At 43.8% G+C, this 21139-nt stretch overlaps 1 protein-coding gene across 6 annotated transcripts in view; it reads right to left on the bottom strand.

The window, feature by feature from the left end:
• The window catches only part of CCAR1 (cell division cycle and apoptosis regulator 1), a 1607854-nt gene that overhangs the window by 1192820 nt on the left and 393895 nt on the right, over positions 1-21139 (bottom strand). For all 6 annotated transcript variants that reach the window (XM_078643192.1, XM_078643189.1, XM_078643190.1 and 3 more), the window contains 2 exons: positions 6053-6167; positions 4098-4278 (listed from right to left, as the gene is read on the bottom strand). In XM_078643192.1, coding sequence (XP_078499318.1) covers positions 4098-4278; positions 6053-6167 — 296 coding nt within the window. The remainder of the gene's footprint in view (positions 1-4097; positions 4279-6052; positions 6168-21139) is intronic.

Here is a 21139-nt window from a genome sequence, read left to right as displayed (position 1 = left end):
GGTGTCAAAGTGTGTCGGGTTTCGTCGCTGATTCCTATGGAGCCTTGGAGAAAGATGCTGCAGGCGACCAGGAGAGAAGTGTCCGGTTGGATCCAAGGGCGGATCGAGGATGAAGAGTACGTGAAAGCAGAGGGGACAGAGTCTGGGTCACTAGCCAGTGACCAGGATGGAACCAGGAAGGAACCAGGCGATGTCGCGAAGCAATCAGGTGATGTCGTGAAGCTTGTCTCTGCAGCCACGTGGACCAGGAGGTGTCGACGACGACCAGGCGCTGGATACGGACTGTCCCACGAAGGCTCTCGCTGTCGGCGGTGTCGGCTTCCGGATTGGAGTCAACAAGCCTTGGCAAAGGCAACCCATGCAGAATTCGAAGATTTTCAGTCAGGATAAATCTAAAGTCTTGGGACTCAGCTCCTACCTATATACCAAATCGAGGGGCTGGATTACCTGCTAGGTCCCTCCTATGGGTGGGACCCAGGAAGGGGGTGGTTACACCCCTTTCCCTTTGTCCAGTTTCGTGCCAGAGCTGGGGCTGGAGTGCCCCAGCACCGGTTTGAACTGGACTATGCATGGGACACCTTGTGTGCCCCAGGCAGTGTCTCATTTCAGTCAGCCCTCCCTGTCCCAATACACTATGGCCTGTCTGGGGTGGTGCTAGCACCTCCCAAGACAGGAAACCTATTGTCCAAGCCTCCCTCGATGGAAGGACTCCCAGCAGCAGGAGGTCAGACTTGTGTCTGTGGCAGCAGCATCCATTTTGTGATACTGAGGCTCAGGTTAACTTTAACCGGGATTAGTAGGAACAAAATGTCTTCTCCCGCCAGAAGGGTGGAATGCTACCCCCTCGCCAGTAGTATTCCAAAGCGTATGACACCTTACACGATATGTTTTGATAAAGCCAAACCAAAGTTAGCATTTAACCGCGAGGTTCATAATACACTTAAGAGTATATGGTATGGCTATATCCTAGAACAGCTATAAGGACATGGTTTCGAAAGCTGCAGACAGGCTCAGCTCATGCTAGAGCACCATCTCACATAAAACCAAGCACTCTGCCTCCAGGATTGTTAAGGCCTGCCATAGGAGTGACCTATATGTGTATATGTGTCTAGATATAAGGTTAGATATAGGTATACTATATCTAAGCAAGGGGTGATTACACAACTTTGCCCCAGCTGAGTGATCAGCCAGTTGTGTCAGTTTGGATGGCCAGCCAGGGGTGGCAAAAGATATGCTGCAGCCCCTGGTAGGCCTTGGGTGCACCTATGCCCTGGGTACCTATAGTACACTGTACAGAGACTCACAAGAGTGACCCAAATCCCAATTGGTGATGTACCTAAAGTACATGGTGTGAATTTAGAGAGAGAACAGCAGGGCTGTGGGTCTGATTAGCCGGTCCACAGCCACATCTAAGTCGAAAACCAGTGAAGCAAAAAGCAAAAAGTGGGGTGACCATAGGAAAGCAGACCCTACTCTCCTACATTGGTTTTAAGTAAAGCAATGTAAAAAGCATTGGTGTATAGTGCAGATGCAGAGTGCAGCAGTAGAAAATTGCGTGGCGTAGTGTGGAGTGGCGTAGAGTGGAATAGACTGCATTGGCATAGAACAGATTGTTTCAGAGTGAAGTGGCATAGAGTGCAGTGGTGTAGAGTGTCCCAGACTGCATTTATGCAGAGTAGATTAGAGAGGATTGGCATACTGTACAGTGGTGTAGAGTGGAGCCATGCAGAGTAGAGTGGCGTAGAGTTCAGTGGCAGTGAGAGCAGTGTTGCAGAGTAGAACGACAGAGAAAAGTGGCATAGAGTGGAGTGGTGTAGGGTAGAGTGCAGCAACATGAGTGGAGTGATGTAGAGTGGTGTAGAGTGCATTGGCATAGAGTAGAGTGTTGGCGAGTGTAGAAGAGTGTAGTGTCGAAGAGTAGAGTGGTGCACAGTAGAACAGAGTAGAGTGATGCAGAGAGCAGTGAAGTAGAGTGCAATGGTGTAGAGTGACGTAGCGTGGTGTCATAGTGTAGAATGTTGTAGAGTATAGTGGCGTAAAGTGCAGTAGTGCAAAGTACCTGGCAAGGTACAGTGACATAGGGTGCTTTGGGTTGAGTAAAGTGGTGTAGAGTGAATTGGCCTACAGTGCAATGGTTTAGAGTAAAGTTTCTTAGAGTGGTATAGTGTAGAGTACAGTGGCGCAGAATGCAGAGTGGTGTAGAGTAGACTGTATCGGAGTACAGCGCAGTGGCGAAAAGCATAATGTTGCATAGTGGAGTGCACTGGCAGATTAAAGTAATGCAGAGTAGAGAGGCATAGAGTGAAGTGGTGTAAAGTGCAGTGGTGCATAGTAGATCAGAGTGGCATAGAATGCAGAAGAGTGGCATAGAATGGTGCAGAGTAGAGTGCAATGGCATAGAGTAGAGTGGCGCACAGTAGAGTGGCAGAGAGTTCAGTGGCAGATGGTGCAGTGGCAGAGAGTGCAGTGCTGCAGAGTAGTGGAGTAGAGTGGAGAAGAGGGTCTTGGAGCAGAGGGCATGGGTGTAGAGTGCAGTGGCATACAGTGGTGCAGAGTAAAGTGAGAATGCAATGGAGTAGAGTAGTTTGGCATAGAGTGCAGAGGTGTATAGTGTCATACAGTGCAGTGGTGCAGAGTAGATTGGCATAGAGTGCAGTGGTGTGCAGAGTATTGGTTTTGAGCAAAGTGGTGTAGAGTGGTGTGGTGTGGATTGGCGCAAAGGGAAACAGAGTGGCGTAGACTGCAGAGGCAGAGTGGACTGTTTCAGAGTAGAGTGAAGTGGCGTACAAGGCCGTGGTATACAGTACAGTGGTGTAGAGTGAAGAGTAGATTACATTGGCGCAGAGTGGATTAGCGTAGAGTTCAGCGGCATAGTGTCATAACGTAGAGTGGCAGAAAGTGCAGTGTTGCAGTGTATACAGTCGTGGAGTACAGTGGTGGATAGTAGAGTGGCGTGGAGTGCATTGGTGTAGAGTGTAGTGACGCAGAGTAGAGTGACTTGGAATACCGTGGTGCAGAGTAGAATAAAGTTGTGTAGAGTGCAGTGACGAAGAGTAGAACAGAGTGGCGTAGAGTGCAGTGGGGTATAGTATAGTATCATAAGAGTTTTGTGCAGAGTAGATTGACGTACAGTGCATTGGTTTTGAGCAAAGTTGTGTAGAGTGCTTTGGCGCAGAGTGCAGTGTTTCAGAGCAGGGTGGCATACAGTGGAGTGTCGCGGAGAGGTGAAGAGAGCAGCGGTGCATATTAGAGTAGTGTGGGGTTGAGAAAAAAAAGGTGGAGTGGTGCAGAGAAGAGTGCAGTGGTGAAAGTGGTGCAGAGTAGACTGGCGTGAGGTAAATTTGAGTATGCATGGTACGGTAGTGAACTGCCATTATATCTTCAATTGAAATGACCATTACATATAGGTTTACTGAAAAAAATACAATGCACACAAACGGTATTGTGTGGAAACATCATCACCCAATGTATTGATTTGATTGCCAGCACAGATAATTTACAAACGTTTAAATTTAGTTGTGTCCGATAAAAAAAAACCACCTGTACAGCCTTCCTCAAGCAGACCCCCACTGACCAGCTTCATTGTCACATAAATCCTCTCACTTTGAAGTTAGAGAAAGAAAAATAAACACCAAGCTCCCTGGAACAGACAGCCTGACATCTGACCTCTGTCTTTGAATGCACAGCAAATGTGACAAGATAAGAACAAGATTTAGAGGCCTGTTTACAGAAAGCGAGTATGTGGAAAAATACAGTAAACAAGGTTTGGGCAACGAGAGGGACGAACTCGAGCGGATAGCCCAAAGCAAATAAAGCCAGCAAATGTAAGTAACAAGCCAATGGTAAGCAATGGGTGGAGTGCATTCCTAGGTCAACTTTCTTAATGTCCCCAGGATGTCTTAAGCAAACCAGACAGCTGCGCCATCTGCGACCTAAAGAGCGCACACCAGCCTTCTTTGAAACTCTTTTACTATATGTGGGTGAAACCGTTGTCAGTTTTCTCGCACCACCAGCTGACCCAAGCATGAGAATCTGTGAACTCTCAAACGTTGCAGAACATCACAGAAAAAAGTGGGTAACATACAAAAATGGCATACCTTTTTGTTGCTGTAACAATGTGGGAGGTTGAGCGTGCAGCAAAGGTGCAATTGAAGCTGCTGACATTTGAGCCTGTAAAATAGTCTGGGGTTGTGGTGTAGGAGGCTGCACGCTGAAAGCCTGCTGTGAAATAGGTTGGAGTAGAGATGCTGGAGTCTTCAACAACGGTTGAGCCTGATTCTGCAAGGAATATATTGTGAATCTAGTGATAATGACTGAATGATGCAACTAATTTAAGGTCAAGCACACCTACATGATGCTGAATATGTATTTCTACAGTTATTTAAAACCATTACAAGAACATGAACATAAACCAAATAACAATTATTCACTAATTAGGTCAACATATACTAAAACAACACGAACCTACAACACATTACACGGCTACAGGTATAAATATTAAGATGCTGCTAGTCACAGGGTGCATCAGCACAGCTGTATGCATAACTGAATTGAGTCAGTCCTATATACTGCTTTTTGTAATTACGGCTGCTTTTCGACTCTGTTGTTTGTACTGCATGGATTATCATTACCACGTCTCTACAGCACAAGCGCCCTCTGTGTATACCATGTATAATATTTTAAAGACAATGTTGGAGCATTCTCAAATGATGGCACCATTTGAGGTATGCTACTTGCTCTGCAAGTGTTCGCCTGACCACATCATATTTCAGTCTTACCTGGGCCTGCGACACATAAGGTGACAGACCGCAACACATTCTGTAAGTATTACACAGAAGCAAATGAAAACGTCTAGAAACTTTCCCTAAAGTTGCTTCTGAGTCGCCAGTTAAAATGTATTTTTTGCTACCCATAACAAAGGCTGTAAAGAAGAGCTATATAAAGCAATGGGGTAGCCCAGTCTAGCGCAAAACCTGGGGATTAGTACTATATGCGAAACAGTGGTTCTGCCACTCTTAAAAATCTAAATAACCTTTTTTGCAATTGTGTCTCTCCAAATAGATGAGAACAGTCAACAAATGAAAAAAACAAAAGAGAAAACAAAATGTACCTTATGTCCACACCCGAAAAGCGCAAAACACTTCTTATATTCCACTATATATTTTTATCAGTTTTTGGAAAAATCAGTGTAAACTTATTGCAATACATATATTAACATACACACAGAACAGTTCTTCTGAACTAACATTTAAGACTTAGATATGCACAAACAATTAAAATATTTACATGTCACAAAACATTCCACAAAATACATGGACATATACTACATGGAAAAATTATATTTAGACAGTGCAAAATTTTGAAAGAAGAAAAAAGAAGAAATATCAGCCCAGAAAGAGATTAATCCAATTATTAGTTTAGTATCCTGGGTGATCAACAACACTTGATAATAAAGCGTCGATGTTTCGACCCCTGAAAAAAGCCCATAATTATAACCGTCTTGGTGGGGTCTTCCTCGGGACTAACTGGAAGATCTGTATGTAGCCTGTGTGGGGCTTCCACCCTGTCATCTATTTGTGGCACTGTAGTCCTAATCACGTGCTGTGAGTGATCTGTTCACTTCGGATTATAAAATGGTGAGCCATTCCTCCGGCGTCCGGCGCACAGGGCTCCATGTGGATTTCTTTAAAATAATGGGAAGGTGACTCCAAGGGGACTTCCGCCTCCTCAGACGGACCTTCTATGAACTTCAAAGGCATATAAGATAAGTGTTTTGCGCTTTTTGGGTTTGGACATAAGGTACATTTAGTTTTCTCTTTTGTTTTTTCATTTGTTGACTGTTCTCATCCATTTGGAGAGACACAATTGCAAAAAAGATTTAGAATGTTAAGAGTGGCAGAACCACTGTTTCGCATATAGTAAAGAAGAGCTACGCAATCTATTTGATAAGGTGTTAAATGAGAATCCACCGGAGATTGTTTTTGTCCTGCATGACAGCAGGCCATAACAGACACTGAGGTACTTATAATGAGATACACACTGGTACATTTACCTGGTTTGGTAGAGTTTGAATTCGTTGTGCATTCCATTTAAATGGCATATTAGGATTATATGTTGCTTCTACCAATACTCTGTCTCCAACCTGGGGCGTCTTTCCTTTAACAGCACTAGAAAGCAAAATAATGAGAAAAAACAAATTATAAAACCTTTACTAAACCTTTAAAAAGTTACTTCTCTTTTAATACAGTTCAACATATCTGATACCTTTAACAATTCTCAAATGACATCACTGATGACATCTCATTTGACATTACTGATCACATCACTTTCACAAAACTTTCATCAAAAGCGAGGGTTTACATCATTCTGATCCATTTCCTTGAATACCTCACAGGTTGCCATATCGGGTAGAACGGACCCCCCAACACGCTGTGGCTCATGAGGCCATGTAACCTCTTTTCATAAGTAAGCTACATATCTGTGTCAAGAACTACACCCTTAGAGGGCCTATCAGATACTATGCTTGAATGTGTGTCTCAGTTCATGTGTTGTTCGTTTTTTGTTTCTTTTTCTTTTTTCAGGGTTCCTGGACCTTCACTTTTGTTCCTTGTTACCCTCCTGTGCATTTGCACAGCATGAGACTGGAAAACATGTATTATCCTGTTTTTTTACTTGATTTTTCTGTTTACAGGTGTCTTTAATCGCCAATTGGGCGCAACGGACCTTACTTTAAACATAGATAGGTACATTTTCACCTTTTCTAATTTTTGTAGAGCACACTTTTAAATCTACACACATGTGAGTAAGGTGGGGATAAGTAGTGCACATCCTCGTCCTGAAGAAGGAGTTCTTCAAACTCCGAAACATGTCGACGCACTGATATGGTTGGGTTACCCTAATTAGTAGACCACAACCATCCCAGCACTCTTTTAACAATACCAGCCGGAGACTTAATAAAAAATTTTCAGTACTCACGTGCCAGGTATTTTTTAATTTTTTCATCTTCACCTCACCACTCACATTGTTCACCCACACACACCAAACACATAGTTCACCTTTAAAAGTGCTCCTGCGTAGTCGTGAAGTCGTAGCACGCCGCATCCCGTAGAGGTTTGCGAAGACCCCGATGATGAAGCATGACACCAAGGGGCCTGTTGGTGTGTGAGGGGTATTTTAACAACATTGGTTGCTCCCCACCATTGTGGTAACAACCACCTTCCACCTTGTGGATTCCATTTTGTTTATGATACTCGCTAGGGGAGACAGAATCCACTACTCCCTCTCCCTCCCTCTTATGTTAAGGATTATTGCTCTCATGCTAACGCCAGCTTCAGTCTGAAACATCCAGAAACACTGTAGACTACCAATTCGATCAGTTCCGGTAGCGCCCCAACGTGACCCGGTAGAGAAGAACTTGCCCTCCCCTCTTTGACTGATGGTTCTTGTTGCCTGTCCCTTCTGTTGTCATTTAACAGAACTATTTAGCCTGCTGAAAGGGGTTGTGTTCCGACCGCTGGTTGGTGGAGACATTTTGACTATATTCTGGACCTGCGTTGTCGCGTAATGCGTCATATGACGCGCCGCGTTAGCGCATCCGGAAGTGATCCGGGGCGCGGCGCGCAGCGCGTAACGTAAGCATAACAGGTCATGTGACTTGTTAATAAAACTTTTCATTGGTTCATTTTACTTTTCTTATTCTAATGATGAAAGGCTTGGTCATATGACCTAAAAATTACGCTTTTTATTACTTTCGAACATTATTTTTTCTTAAACATATGTTATAATGTTCCAGGCTAATGTACTTTCCCGGAAAATTTACAACTGTCCTGCAAGTAAAATATATTCCTTTTTCGAGAAAAAGGGCGTTTTTTCGTCCCATGACGGAGCCGTTGAGCAAAAGAGGGTCGGCCTGCTGTCTTAGTCGCCGATACGCCTGAATATGAGATTCTTATCGATCACTTTATGTTGCAGGAGTAGAAAACACAACAGCCCTTGACCATTTATCTTTACTGCGTTCCTGCGTATTGTACCTTTTACCCTTCATGTAATTGGACTGCTTTATTTCACTTGCCTTTTACTGATTCTAAAACAGTGAATATTATTAAAAACTTTACCAATGTAAATACTACTACCATGTTTTCTTTTAAAAACCTTTATTGTGAAAATGTCAGTATACAAATACGGGCCTATAACCACGTGGGCCGGCCACGGAGCAAACTGTAATCGTATATGATGAGTAGACATTTACACTGTAGAGGAACGTAACGGGCGGGCCATTAGGTTGCAAGAACTAAGGTGTCTAACAGTTGCGGAATCGGTGGACGTACATTTTATAATTAAAATACGACAGGGCCAGTTACAATAAAATTATCTAGATATACATTTGCGGGCAAGTACCATGGGTGATGTTAATTCGAACTTTCAATAGTACAGTTATCATTAACACATCAGAACTTAATATCAATAGGGATGTCGAAATATTCAATCAATTCTCGTCCCCGCCCGCCATGTGCTTCAAAACTGCATACGTATCTCGTGATATCAAGGTTGTGCAACCAGTACACAACAAGGAGTTACGAGTCCCATTTATTCCGGCGCCATTTTGGGCGAGGACGGGCAGGTCCAGGATATAGTCAAAATGTCTCTACCAACCATCGACTATGATGATGTTCATATGCTGTATTTATTAGAGTAACACTCATCTGTCCACATGAAATTAATTTGCCACAATCTAAACATGTCATTTTAATCTTTCCAAAGTTCTTCTAAATATTTGGGACCGTTTCCCTTGCCTCTGATGCTGTCAGTGCCACTTCTTTGATGAATGTACTGGCAGGTCGGGGGTTCTCCTCCAAATCTCTCTTTTATGCAGCACTATAATTAATCGGTGCCACCTCTCCATATGACGATGCATGGTATAGTTACCATAACTATATTTTTTTTCGGTTCCTCTGGAGAGTACATCGTGGCAGATGAAGCGTGCAACGTACCGGGCATTTACCTTTTTTTGCATGTAGAGGAAAGGAAAAAAAATTCGAGCGTCCGAGTTCTAAGGTGTCCCAGGGCCATTTTAGTGGACCAGGCCCAAATCCAAAGAACAGGCCGCCATTTTGAGAGTCCTGTTGCAGCCGCCTGTCGCTGTAGCATCAAGAGCGGCCGAAACTCAGCTGAATGGCAACTGAAACGGTAAAGGGGCGCCCCACTACAGCAGACGAGCCTCCACCTGGGAAGGCCCGTTCACGCCGCCTCCCCCCCCCCTTCGGGCACCCCACGCCGTTATTCGGAGCAGGATTGTAGGATGGCCACACCAGTGCGGCAACTTGCTAGACACCACCTCGGTGCCAACCGAATCTCAGCGCCTTGTGGTGTCTTCTATTCAGAAAATATTGTTGTGCTGCCTTCGACCTATTCGCCGCAAGTGCGCACGCAACTCAGCTGCATAGCGAGTGAAACACCAAGGGGCGCCCCACTGCAGCCGAGGAACCTTCATCTTGGGGGCGACGCACAGCATCACATTGCTTTCCAATGCAGTCAGATCCTCAAACAACCCCCACTGACTGACGCGAACTCACAGGCCAACGGAGCGCCCCACGCCGACTTTCGGCGCAGCATTGTAGGATGGCCACACCAGTGCGGCAACTTGCTAGACACCACCTCGGAGCCATCCGGATCTTGGCGCGTTGTGCTGCCTTCGGCCTATTCGCACATCGGTCCGCTACTGACGCTACCTCACAGGCCAACGGGGCGCCCCACGCCGACTTTCAGCATTGTAGGATGGCCACACCAGCGCGGCAACTTGCTAAACACCACCTCGGTGCCATCCGGATCTTGGCGCGTTGTGCTGCCTTCGGCCTATTCGCACATCGGTCCGCTACTGACGCGAACTCACAGGCCAACGGGGCGCCCCACGCCGACTTTCAGCATTGTAGGATGGCCACACCAGTGCGGCAACTTGCTAGACACCACCTCGGTGCCATCCGGATCTTGGCGCGTTGTGCTGCCTTCGGCCTATTCGCACATCGGTCCGCTACTGACGCCGCCTCACGTGCCAACGGATTTTCTACGCTTTTTATACCCTATGCCGCATAACAGGTCATGTGACTTGTTTATAAAACTTTTCATTGGTTCATTTTACTTTTGGTTTCCTAATGATGGAAGGCTTGATCATATAACCTAAAAATAACACTTTTGATTGGATGAAAACTTTTTTTTTTCCCAAACGATGAAAGCCCCACCTTGTTTCTGGATGTTTCAGACTGAAGCTGGCGTCAGCATGAAAGCACCACCATCTCGTGGCTCCGTCGTGGTCATTCCGCGAGCAATCATGGCAGCCGCTCCCCACCGGAAGCCTGCAGGAGTCGGGGGCCCCCAAGACTTTTGTAGAATCCTCAAGGCTGAGGGGACGCTTTCGAGAATGGGGTCCAAGACCTAGCAGACAAGCGTCCGATTTCCAAGGTGTCCCAGGGCCATTTCAGTGGACCAGGCCCAAAAAGGAAAGAGCCTGCCGCCATTTTGAGAGTCCTGTGGCAGCCGCCTATCGCTGCACCGCAACAGTGGGCGCAACTCAGCTGAATGGCGGATTTTGACACAGTGGACAAAAAGCGGACGGAATGGCAACTGAAACGGTAAAGGGGCGCCCCACTACAGCAGACGAGCCTCCACCTGGGGAGGCCCGTTCACGCCGCCTCACCCCCCCCCCTCCGGGGCGCACCACGCCGTTATTCGGAGGGCGGCAACTTACTGGACATCACCTTGGTGCCATCCACATTTCAGCGCGTTCTGCTGCCTTGGAACTATTCGCACAACAGACCGCTACTGACGACCCACCCCCCGGGACGCCCCACGCCGGATACCCAAATCAGTGCGGCACCCAGGCAACATCACCTGGGTGCCGTCCAGAAATCTGGACGTTGTGCTGCCTTGGGACTATTCGCACAACCGACCGCTACTGACCATTGTTCCTTCTTTTTCCCTAAAATTTTTTAAATGTTTTTACTGTTTTTGTTTTGTTGTATATATTTATAAGTTATTAAAGTTTTATAATCCTACTACTTTGTTGGAGTGCTATATATTTTTAATGTGACACATAATTGTAAAAACTTTGATGTACAAAGAGTCATCCCTGGAATCTTCCGCTTCAGGCTCGGTCCCCTCCCCAATCACAATACAGGATGGTTTTCAGATAGTAGGAACGCGTGTGGTGTGACGGATCTCATCGGGTGTGGGCCTTGATCTACTATAACTCCTTTGAAGAGGGGTGATTCTTTACAGCTGGGGCCATAAACTACATCTGCAGGGCTAGCTGATAGCCTGGGACCGGCCTGGACAATCGGACACAGAGGAAGAGGAGTGTCAGAGGGTGCGGTAGTGAATAGGGCGAAAGGGAGGTGTCGGGCGGGCACAGGGTGTGATTCTCAGGGAAGAGCAGCGCAGATGGGGGGAGGTTTATTGCCCATGCATAAGACAGAGAGCGGGGGTGACCAGTGCCTGGGGGAGATGCTTGCGAGGGTGGGGAGCCATGCTAAGGATCGACAGCGTGCAGAGAGTGGGTCTGGTCAAGGCATCTAAAATGGCTGCCGTGCACGACAAAAGTGTGGCATTTGAAAAAAGGCAAGATGGCCCAGACAATGTTTATCAACACTTCCTGATTTCCTTCGAATCGAACGTTAACAGATGTTATCTCTCCCACACTACCGGTCCCCCTGGGCTTAAACGCCGAGATGGTAGGGACTGCATACCGTGGAGATAGGCTGAGACGTCACTCAGCAGAAAAAAAAGAAAAAAAAAAGTCTATAAACATACAATAAGTTAAAAGTCAATCATTCTTGTTCCCTTGTAGTACGCTCCCCAGTCCGCTTCCCGTTACGCGAACCGGGCGTACCACACCAAAAAAAACTATTTTTTTTTTTTGGGCCCGCGGGGCCCTTTTAAAACCTCCACATCAAACCTAGGGGGTCAGGGAGGATCTACTATGCCCCCTTATGGTCATTTGCCCCTTCGCTTTGGCCTCCTCTTGTCTCTCGATCCTACCGAGAGACAAGATGGCGGCCGCTACGGACTGTTTGGAATGTTTACAGACGCCGGAGAACCAATCAGCTTCGCTTCACAAAGCTCCGTAACGCGAAAAGTACGCGAAGCGGAGCGCTGCCCGGAGCGCTGTTACAGATATATATCTTTTTTTGAACGTTAATTTCTCAAAATCCACTGGAGCACATATATTGAGACCTAGCAAAGGCACATCGGGCTACCAGTCCCTACAATTTTGCCAAGTTTCGTGCAAATCCATTCAGCCGTTCGGGCTAAAAGTGAGGCCAACCCCCCTATGGAAATTAACATGGGAAAAACGCGTTTTGGGACCCCCTTTTTTCTCGGCCCCCCCTTGACGACCCCCCCCCCCCCCAAATTTTCAGGGGCTGCTCAGAAACAAAATGTTCCATTTTCCTGAAAATTTCAGCCAATTCCGTCCACAAACGCCAAAGTTATTAGACATAGAATTTTCAAATATCCCATAGAGAAAAAATCCTAACTATATATACCTACTGGCGACTGCCAGTAGGTAATATATATATATATACACACTTGAAGATGAAGGATCACAAGAAAACAACAGCCAGCCAGGGCAAAAATCTGGATCCCAAAGGATACAATGAGTCACAAAGAAATAAAATATCCAAAAAAGAAGTGACAATACAATTTCAAAGCTTTATTCGACAGCAAGTCATAAAAACAATTTTACATCCTACACTACACAATAAATACTACAATATAAGAATCGTAATTGCTTAAAAATCTCATTAAACCATGTGCTGTCATATTACATTTATAGTGAACTGTAGTGTAGCTCCTATCATCCCAATAGGCTCTGCGCATTGGAATAATACCTACAGCAGTAAAGGCCTAGACCAGACGTTAACTAGGTCTACTACTGTCGATACTAGACTTAAAGTTTTGGGTTTGCCAGCTTAGCTCAGAGTTCACTAGAAACTTTCTCGAATGTTCAGGAAAGAATTAACTTCCCTGATTAGACAAGAAGGGATTTAGTTTCTGACAACCATAGAACATGACAACTTTGCTCTCCCCTAATCAAGAGTAAATCTCGAGAGTCGTGTGAACAAAAGGCAAATTATTTTACTCAGTCAGTACGTGCATTCTTAGTCTCATAAGATTGTAGAGAAAAGGAAGAGACGGGCGTGTTCAATAAAAAGGTGTTATTTATTGATCAGTCTCTTTTCTCATACAAGAGAAATGGATCGATATTATTGCAATACTTATAGTTAAGTAAAGTGCATACATTAAAAGCAATAGTATAAAATAATACTGTAAAAACATTGATATGGTTTCTAAGCCATAAGATGTTTTAAAATGATTAAAATATATTACATACACATATACATTTGACTAAACGTACTCAACTGGTGTTTCTAAATACGCCTACCCCGTGTACTTGACCTAAGCCTAATACGTGGGCGGGAATAGAAAGTTACAGTTTAAGTTAAGTTTGTTTTTGCCAAGTGAATAACTAAAGAATTCTCTGCGAGGGGTTATTCAGTTCTGTACCTGGAAGTTAGGATGAATGAGGAATGGTATCTCTCTCTCTGGTCTCGATATTCCAGGCTGCCTGCGAGGGCTACCCAGAAGCGCCGGGGCTGGATTCTCGGCAGGAGAAAGCAGCGCGTCTCGTTCTCAGCGCGTCAGGAAGGCGGGGCTGCTGCCAGCGGGGTCTGCTCTGCTCTGGGCTTCGGCAAGTATGGCTGCTCCGTCTCGTCACCACGCGTGTGTTTGCATAGGGCAAGATCGGTAATATTTATACCTTTAAGGTGCCGAGATTGACGTAAGGATGGACATAGATACGTCAATAAGGATGTCATACGACTTGCTCGTTAGCACATTCTTTTGCTGAAGTTCTCGGTGAAATCAAAACAATGGCCGCAGGGTTTTGCCCAGGTTGTCATAGGTTTGATTTGTTATGAGAACTCCGTATGCCTTATCAGGGGCTGGAGGAATATCGCTTGTCTAATTAGATCGCAAGCGTTATGACCTAATCAGATAACACGTTCCTGTGCCGTAGTGTGACTGCGTCAGATAACGGTATCTGCATCATGGGGGTTTTCTGCCTCATGGGCTGACTGCTAGTTAACTTGTTGGTTTGTTTAACCAGAATAGGGTCAGGAATAGGGGGATCGATTCAGAACCTATAGGAATACATCACACCCACTCCACGCTAACTATGGTCATATTTACTAATCTATGCATAGTATAACATAGTACAACATACTATAGAGTATTGTGTATACCTTACCACCCCAAAATACATAAATGCATTTTGAAATTATCAAATATACTGAAAAATTGCAGACATATGTATTGTATGCACTCAAGCTGTAGAATAATGCCAAAGTAATCGCATTAGTATACATTATTGCTATTTGGTATATGAGAATTACACATGAAATGGCTCTAAATACAGAAAAAAAGTTCGAGACCATTCCATCACAGAATAAAATATTTATGAACATACCAGCGGGCAGCTAATGTCTATAAGCTATCTAAAATTAGAAATTTTTGTTCTTTAAGAATAGTTCTTACTTTAAGCAGAAGATAGTGTCCCGAAAAATATGAAAAAATATTTTGGGGCTGCTGAAAAACTTGCTGTCCGTGAACTGGAGGGAAAATTGTTCATGTGACTTTATTTTTAAAGTTGAAGGCCGAATTCAGGGAACGCCGTGTGCGAGCTTGTTCAAAAGTCTCTATTTCTGTTCTGGCGAGAACATCATATCATTTAGGCTTTCGAAAAAACTGTCAACAGCTTCCTGGGAAAGTTCCACTAACTCGGAAATAGGTGTAATCATGCATTCATGCGCATGATTGTCTCCATTGACATTCTGATTTGCATTACTGACAGAAGGTCGTACCTGTTCGATGCTGCTTTCATCTTGAACTTCACTACCCATCAATCGTAGTGGTGAAGCTTCCACGAATGCCGTCATCAGGATTGGTAGCCTTTGAGGGCAGCACAAAGCGTGAACCTTGATCGGGCTCAACAATGTTTCTGCATCCATTGGCGCATCCGATTGTAGCGTCAGACAGGTGTCTAACACACATTCTTCTCCGCATAGCAGACACCTTAGTACAGGTAAAACACATCGTTGCCACATTGGTCGAAATGATAGAAACCAAGTCATGTTCAGGTCTCTAAGCCGGGAGAGTCCCAGGATTTTTGATATCCGGTCCCGGTATCCAATGGCTAGGATTGTTTCTTCCCTTGTCGCAAGAGTTTTGTCTGTGACATGGGTTGCCATAACGAAAAATAAGGACTAAGAATAGGATTCCTGCAATTAGTCCCAAAATCAGGGGAAGTCCGCCAAAAATCGAATGGACGAAATCTGGAAAAATACCCAGTATGGCTTTGAATGGTGTTAATGCCATCGAAAATACTGTCTTAAATACCTTTGAGATCCCATTGGTATCAGAAATATTTAAGATTTCATTCAGGATTTCCGCGAAATGTACGGGGGAATTAGTTGATAATAATGTATGTATCTCTGTAGTCGTCCTTGCGACTTGTAGATCATACGTTTCTTTTGATGACGTGAGCCTTGTAGGCGTCTGAAGAAGCACTGTTTTCATTCTGCTTAAAGTATCTATTCGAATAGAAGTAATTTTCAAATTGGGCCATGCCCTTGCCTCCCTGTCTGGAAAGGAGCTGGGGAACAATGAGCGTCCACAGCACTTGACCTTCGCAGTCGTAGTTACTAGATAAGGAGTCCCGGGCATAAGACTACAACATCTGCGGTCTACAATTAGAATGTAACTCCCATTATAGAGTCTTTGAAAGAATGGTTCTATTTCTGTTGCAGGTGCGCCTTGCTGGTGACATGAAAGGTTGTATGAATTCCCTTCACAGGCTCCGTGCAAACTAATTCCGTTACACAGAAGTGTGCCACTTAGTGACATCGCACAATTGTTGCCACTAAGAAACACTTTCTGTCCTTTATTACTGACACATGCATGTGAATAGGGCAGGTTCCAAGTTGTTTTAAGGTACCCCTTTCCCAATTTCTCGTACATGCCAGCCTGTATATATTTTTGGCAGTATTGAAACCTGAAGGTTGAGATTGGAATATTTATTATCCCATGTATTATCCATTCACTGACAGGTCGTTCTGACATTGTCACTGGTAATCTTTCTAGTTTTTCAATGCTCAAGATTGTATAATCAGCACCCTTTTGTGCCATACTGATTTGTCTATCAGTAAGGTTAAAGATTTGGAATAGTGACGTTGTGTTGATTAAACGCCAAGGCACATAGCCTGAACGCAGATTTTGTAACGTCCAGCCAAGCTGTACAATAGAACGCAATTGAGACTGACCGTGTTGTAACAACAGTAAGTCTTGCGATAATATGTCGATTGCTGAAGACACAATGCTGTCCAAAGAAAAAATTCTGGAGGACAGAGTCATTAACCCATTGTCCACTACAGAAAGTGATTTTTCCAAATTAATACGGTCAATTTCCGGTATTCTCTCTGCTGTTTCAATTTGAGTAACCTTCCAGGCCTCATTGTATGCTGCATATACAGAGGCTGCTATGAAACGCTTTTGACGCTGTTTGCGTGGTCCCAAAGTGAAATCACGCAAGTCAGCACCATCAGTAAGTAAAGTTAGGTGTTGCTTAATTTCTGCCAGTGTGGAAGTTTGTAGCCATTGAAGGCATAATTTGCCCACACTGTAGGTGGTTATTATCCCTGGGTGATGTCTTTGAGGATATCTAGGGTCTGGCCTGATCATTTTGAACCCCTGTGTTTTGTTCAGGAATCTGTCTTGACAGTTATTTGTATCTGTGGGCCAGATCAACCACTGTTTCCAATCAGGATGTGTTCTGTTTTGGTTTAATATATTGTTTACGTCTATCTCTTCATCTGTAGAAGTGTTGCTAAACATTGCTGGCTTTGGAATAGACGGTTTATTTAAATCTTTGATTTTGGCTAGGCCAAGACAGGTGGTTTGTTGAACAGTGTCATTTAAAAATATCATTTGTTCTGGGGTCATGCAGGCTCTAAACAAAGCTTCTATACCCTGTACTTGCCAATCTTTTGTACCCCAAACACTTTTCAATTCAACATTTTTGTCCCAATAATCAAATCCAAAAGTATTCATTTGTTCAAAAAAGGAATCTGAATATATCAATTTTGTGTTTGTTATCATGGTCTTCATCCCTGTCTTATTTAACAATTTAAAATAAAATGTTTCAGCATTACTTATGTTAAAACCTGAAAAATATGAATATTTGTCGTAAACGGTTCTTGAGCTCCCTTTTGGAGGTGTTGCACAATGTTCCCATTGATTATAATTTAAAACATTTCTAGGTTGTGCAGATCTATGTAAAAAATGGTTACCATAGTGGTTATAACAGTACATACTATCATAATTTGTAGAACCCTGCAAATAATCATGTTTGGTAAATTTAGCAGACATTACTAAGTCAGACATCATATTATTAATGCTTTCGAAGTCCCAATCATCAGCAAATGAGCTTGGTTTTGCAAAGTCACTCAATGAGATCTTAATTTGGTGTGGATATTTCAGGATTTCGACCGGACCATAAATTTCATAGTCAGTGTTGTCCCAGGCTACCCCACCCGGTATAGGATTGGCTGTGAAGTTGACTGAAGAAAGTTCTCTTTTCTCGACGTGTGAAGATGTGTGTGGTTTGAGGATCAAGTTGATTTTCTGACTTGCTGTGTCCATTTTAGCATATTTTCCCTCAATGAAGCGTCCCAAAGTTAGTACCATGATGAGCCAAAGTATGAGGATAAATGCACCAAAACCCACCCAAAATTCAATCCATGGAGAAATCAGATATGTTTCTTTCAGTTGTTTCAAAAGTTCTTTAGCTTTATCTTTAAAGGTTTTTGATGATGGCTGTGTCTTTGATTCACTAAAGCCTTCAGAGGAATCATCGAAGTTTATGAAGTAGCCGGATGCAGTTCTGTCAATTGTTCCAATTGCATCAGGATTTCTGTTTCTTGCATTTTCACTTGGTACTTCATTATAGATTGGTGTGTCTCTGCTAAATGTTTTTATTTGGGTTTTCAGAGGTCTGAGTTCTATTGCATTGTTGCATAGTCCTTGTTGTTCTTCTGTAGGCGTTTCGAATGTGATGAGCCTCTTCGTTAGGACCTCTGTACTGGTAGCAAACCTTGGTGTTCTGCTACTTATTGGGAGTCCACTTGGCCTACTGTTTGTTATCGGCCACATGTTGTGGTTTTACCAGGTCGATGGATACAACTCGGTTCTCCTTTTTACCAGCAAGTGGCGGTAGTACAACTGATCTTGTCCCGTTGACAGACAAGACAGGAACTGCTTTTCTGTAAGAAGGCCCAAATTCCTTCTTTACCGCGATCTTTTCCCTGACTAGATCCCCGACTTTTGGAATCCAGACAGGTCTTGCTGGGACAGGTGGTGGTTCTTCAGTGGTTGTTGGCTGTTGTTTCAACTTTATGTTGCTCAGGTCTTTTCTTGTTTTGTTTAAGTCCTGCACAATAGCCAAACGGTCTTTGATATCAAAGCTTTTTTCTTTCACCACTGAAGTCTGACTATCAATGTCAGAGATCATCATCCTAGTTCCAAATAATAATTCGTACGCACTGAATCCCTTCAGAGAATTTCTTGGCAAGTTATTGAGACTACGTTGGACACTTATTAGATGTTTGACCCACCCAGCTCCCGAACCTAATACCTTTGCCGTTATAGATTGCTTTATGTCACGGTTTTTTCTTTCAACAATTCCGTTCCCCTCAGGGTGAAATGGACAAGAGTACCGCAATTGCACGCCCATGCTGACCATGGCCTCCTTATAAGCCCGAGAGCTAAAAGCAGGACCGTGGTCTGAATGCAGCATGCCAATTGCGTATGTGCCGATAAAGACTTGCAAATCTTTTATAACAGTTCTGGCGTCAGCCGAGTGCTGGTGATCTACATTATAAGTGGAAACTAGCCTGTATATGTTAATCGCAACCCTTCCTTTTTACTTATGATTTTTTCTGGAGTAAAACGACGAGGTATTAAACTGTTTCTCTCCCCACTGCGATCTCTGTTGCAGTTTGGGCAGTTTTTTACAAACATGGTGTGACGTAGGCTCATGCCTGGCCACCAGTACCGTGATTGTAATTCTTCCAGAGAATCTTTTAGTTTAAGGTGTCTGAGACCCTCGCCCATATGTGCGATGTGCGATTAACAAGTTTCTCCTGTCCATGTTTGGAATCACTCTATCCCCCACTCCAGGGATTCGAGCAAAAGGGACGGAGTTTGCATCGATTATGTATGTATAATTGAGTGGATAGTTGATCGGTAGCGCTGAGCAGTCGCCTTTTGATGACGTTTTCACCGCCAGCCTTGTTTCACCGTCAATGTATTTTAATGTACGCTTTTTTCGAACTACGGGAGCCGATTGAGTGGCTGCCGCTGTGGCTGTTTCAGCCAATGAATTCCCTGCAACGTGAACGCCATCACGTTGATGACTCAGTGAGTGTGTCACGTGAGTCTTTGGTAGTTCTTTTTGTAAAAGAGCTATTTGTTCCCAGAGCAGTTTCTGCTTTATTGGTGCATCTGTGTCATCTTTGTAACCGTTTTGAATCCATGTCTGCAAATCCTTGTTATATGATTTGACGCAGTAATATGAATCTGACACTATAAGTGTCGGGAATTCGCGATCCGCATTATCTAGCGCCATTTTCAATGCTATTATTTCAGTCTGTTGTTCTGAATTAGTTTCAACTGAGTGCGTTTTTGTTAATAGAGGTCTTAGTTTACCTCCGCGCCACACTTCTTTTGTAATCCCACATGTGGGGTTGTATGCTTGTTCTCCCCAAACGGGGGGTTGAGCATGTCCGTCTGTATAGATTACACAGGCGTAGTGTCGTAAGGGCAGAATGTCGATTGGCAGAGGATATGTTTTTTCATATTCTAGATTTTTTAATTCTTCTAGTTCTAGAAAATTGTCAGCCAGGCTATATTTGATAATTCATATCCTACGAACATGACTGTCAGATGGGCAATTCTGGATTTTTTAAAGTTGAATTTGTAACCCTCTGCTGCGAACCCAAGTATTATGGTGTTCACTCTTTTCACGTGAGTATCCAAGTCATCATCTGTTAAGTAAATGTCATCGACATAAGATAATGCTTCATCATCATATATTTGTAGTAATTCTGTTACTCTCGCTGAGAATACTCCCGGGCTGTTCTTGTACCCCTGGGCTAACCAACAGAATTGTTTTTGAGTGCCATTTATTGAGAACGCAGTTAAATATCTGCTCTCTGGTGCTATGTTTTGACAAAAGAATCCATTAGAGATGTCTAAGGTTGTTTTGTATTTTTTGCGCACTATGTTATTCATTAGTGCAGCACTGTGTGAGTTTTGCACTGCAAAAGTTTTGCAACATGTGTTAAGGTGTCGGTAATCCAAAACTAGACGATATGAATTGTCTGGTTTGGAGACCGGAAACAAAGGGTTGTTCATTTGTGAGGTGCAAGTTTCAATTACCCCCTGGTATTCTAGCTGATCTAGTATTTCATTTACCTGTTTTTTAGCTTCTTGCTTAATTGGGTACTGCCTTTGTGCAGTAGGTTGTGATTTTAACTGGATTTTGTGAGGAGGAGAGTCCTCATCCCATCCCACGTGATTTTTATATAAAGCAGGAGCTAGAGCCACTGCCCATTTTCTGGCAAGTGTGTATTTTTTATGAATTGGAATTTCATTTGAGAAGGCAGGCATAATTATTTCTTCGCCATGAGGGCACTCCCTGACAAACTCTGGTGGCCAGTCTTTTTCAGCTAGAAGGATATCATAGCCCTTGGAGAGATTATCCCAAAATAGTCCCCTTATTTTTCTAGTCTTATCTCCCTCTATACGCAATGTTATTTCGTATATTTTGTGAGGTTTGCTAACTCTGGTGTCCGCAGTTTCCACTTGAAGATATTCATTCGTGTCCACTGTCTCCAGATGATTCATAAGGACTTTGCGAGCTATGCTCACTTCTGCTGCGCTGTCTAGCATTGTCTGAGCCCATTCTCCGTTTTTCAGTTGTGTCCTCAGTATTCTCGGCATTGTTAACTACCTTGATACTGGCTACCTTCTT

Source organism: Lissotriton helveticus, chromosome 5_1 (assembly GCF_964261635.1).
Source record: "Lissotriton helveticus chromosome 5_1, aLisHel1.1, whole genome shotgun sequence".
NCBI classification, from domain to species: domain Eukaryota; kingdom Metazoa; phylum Chordata; class Amphibia; order Caudata; family Salamandridae; genus Lissotriton; species Lissotriton helveticus.
This window is presented reverse-complemented; position numbering and strand designations above follow the sequence as displayed.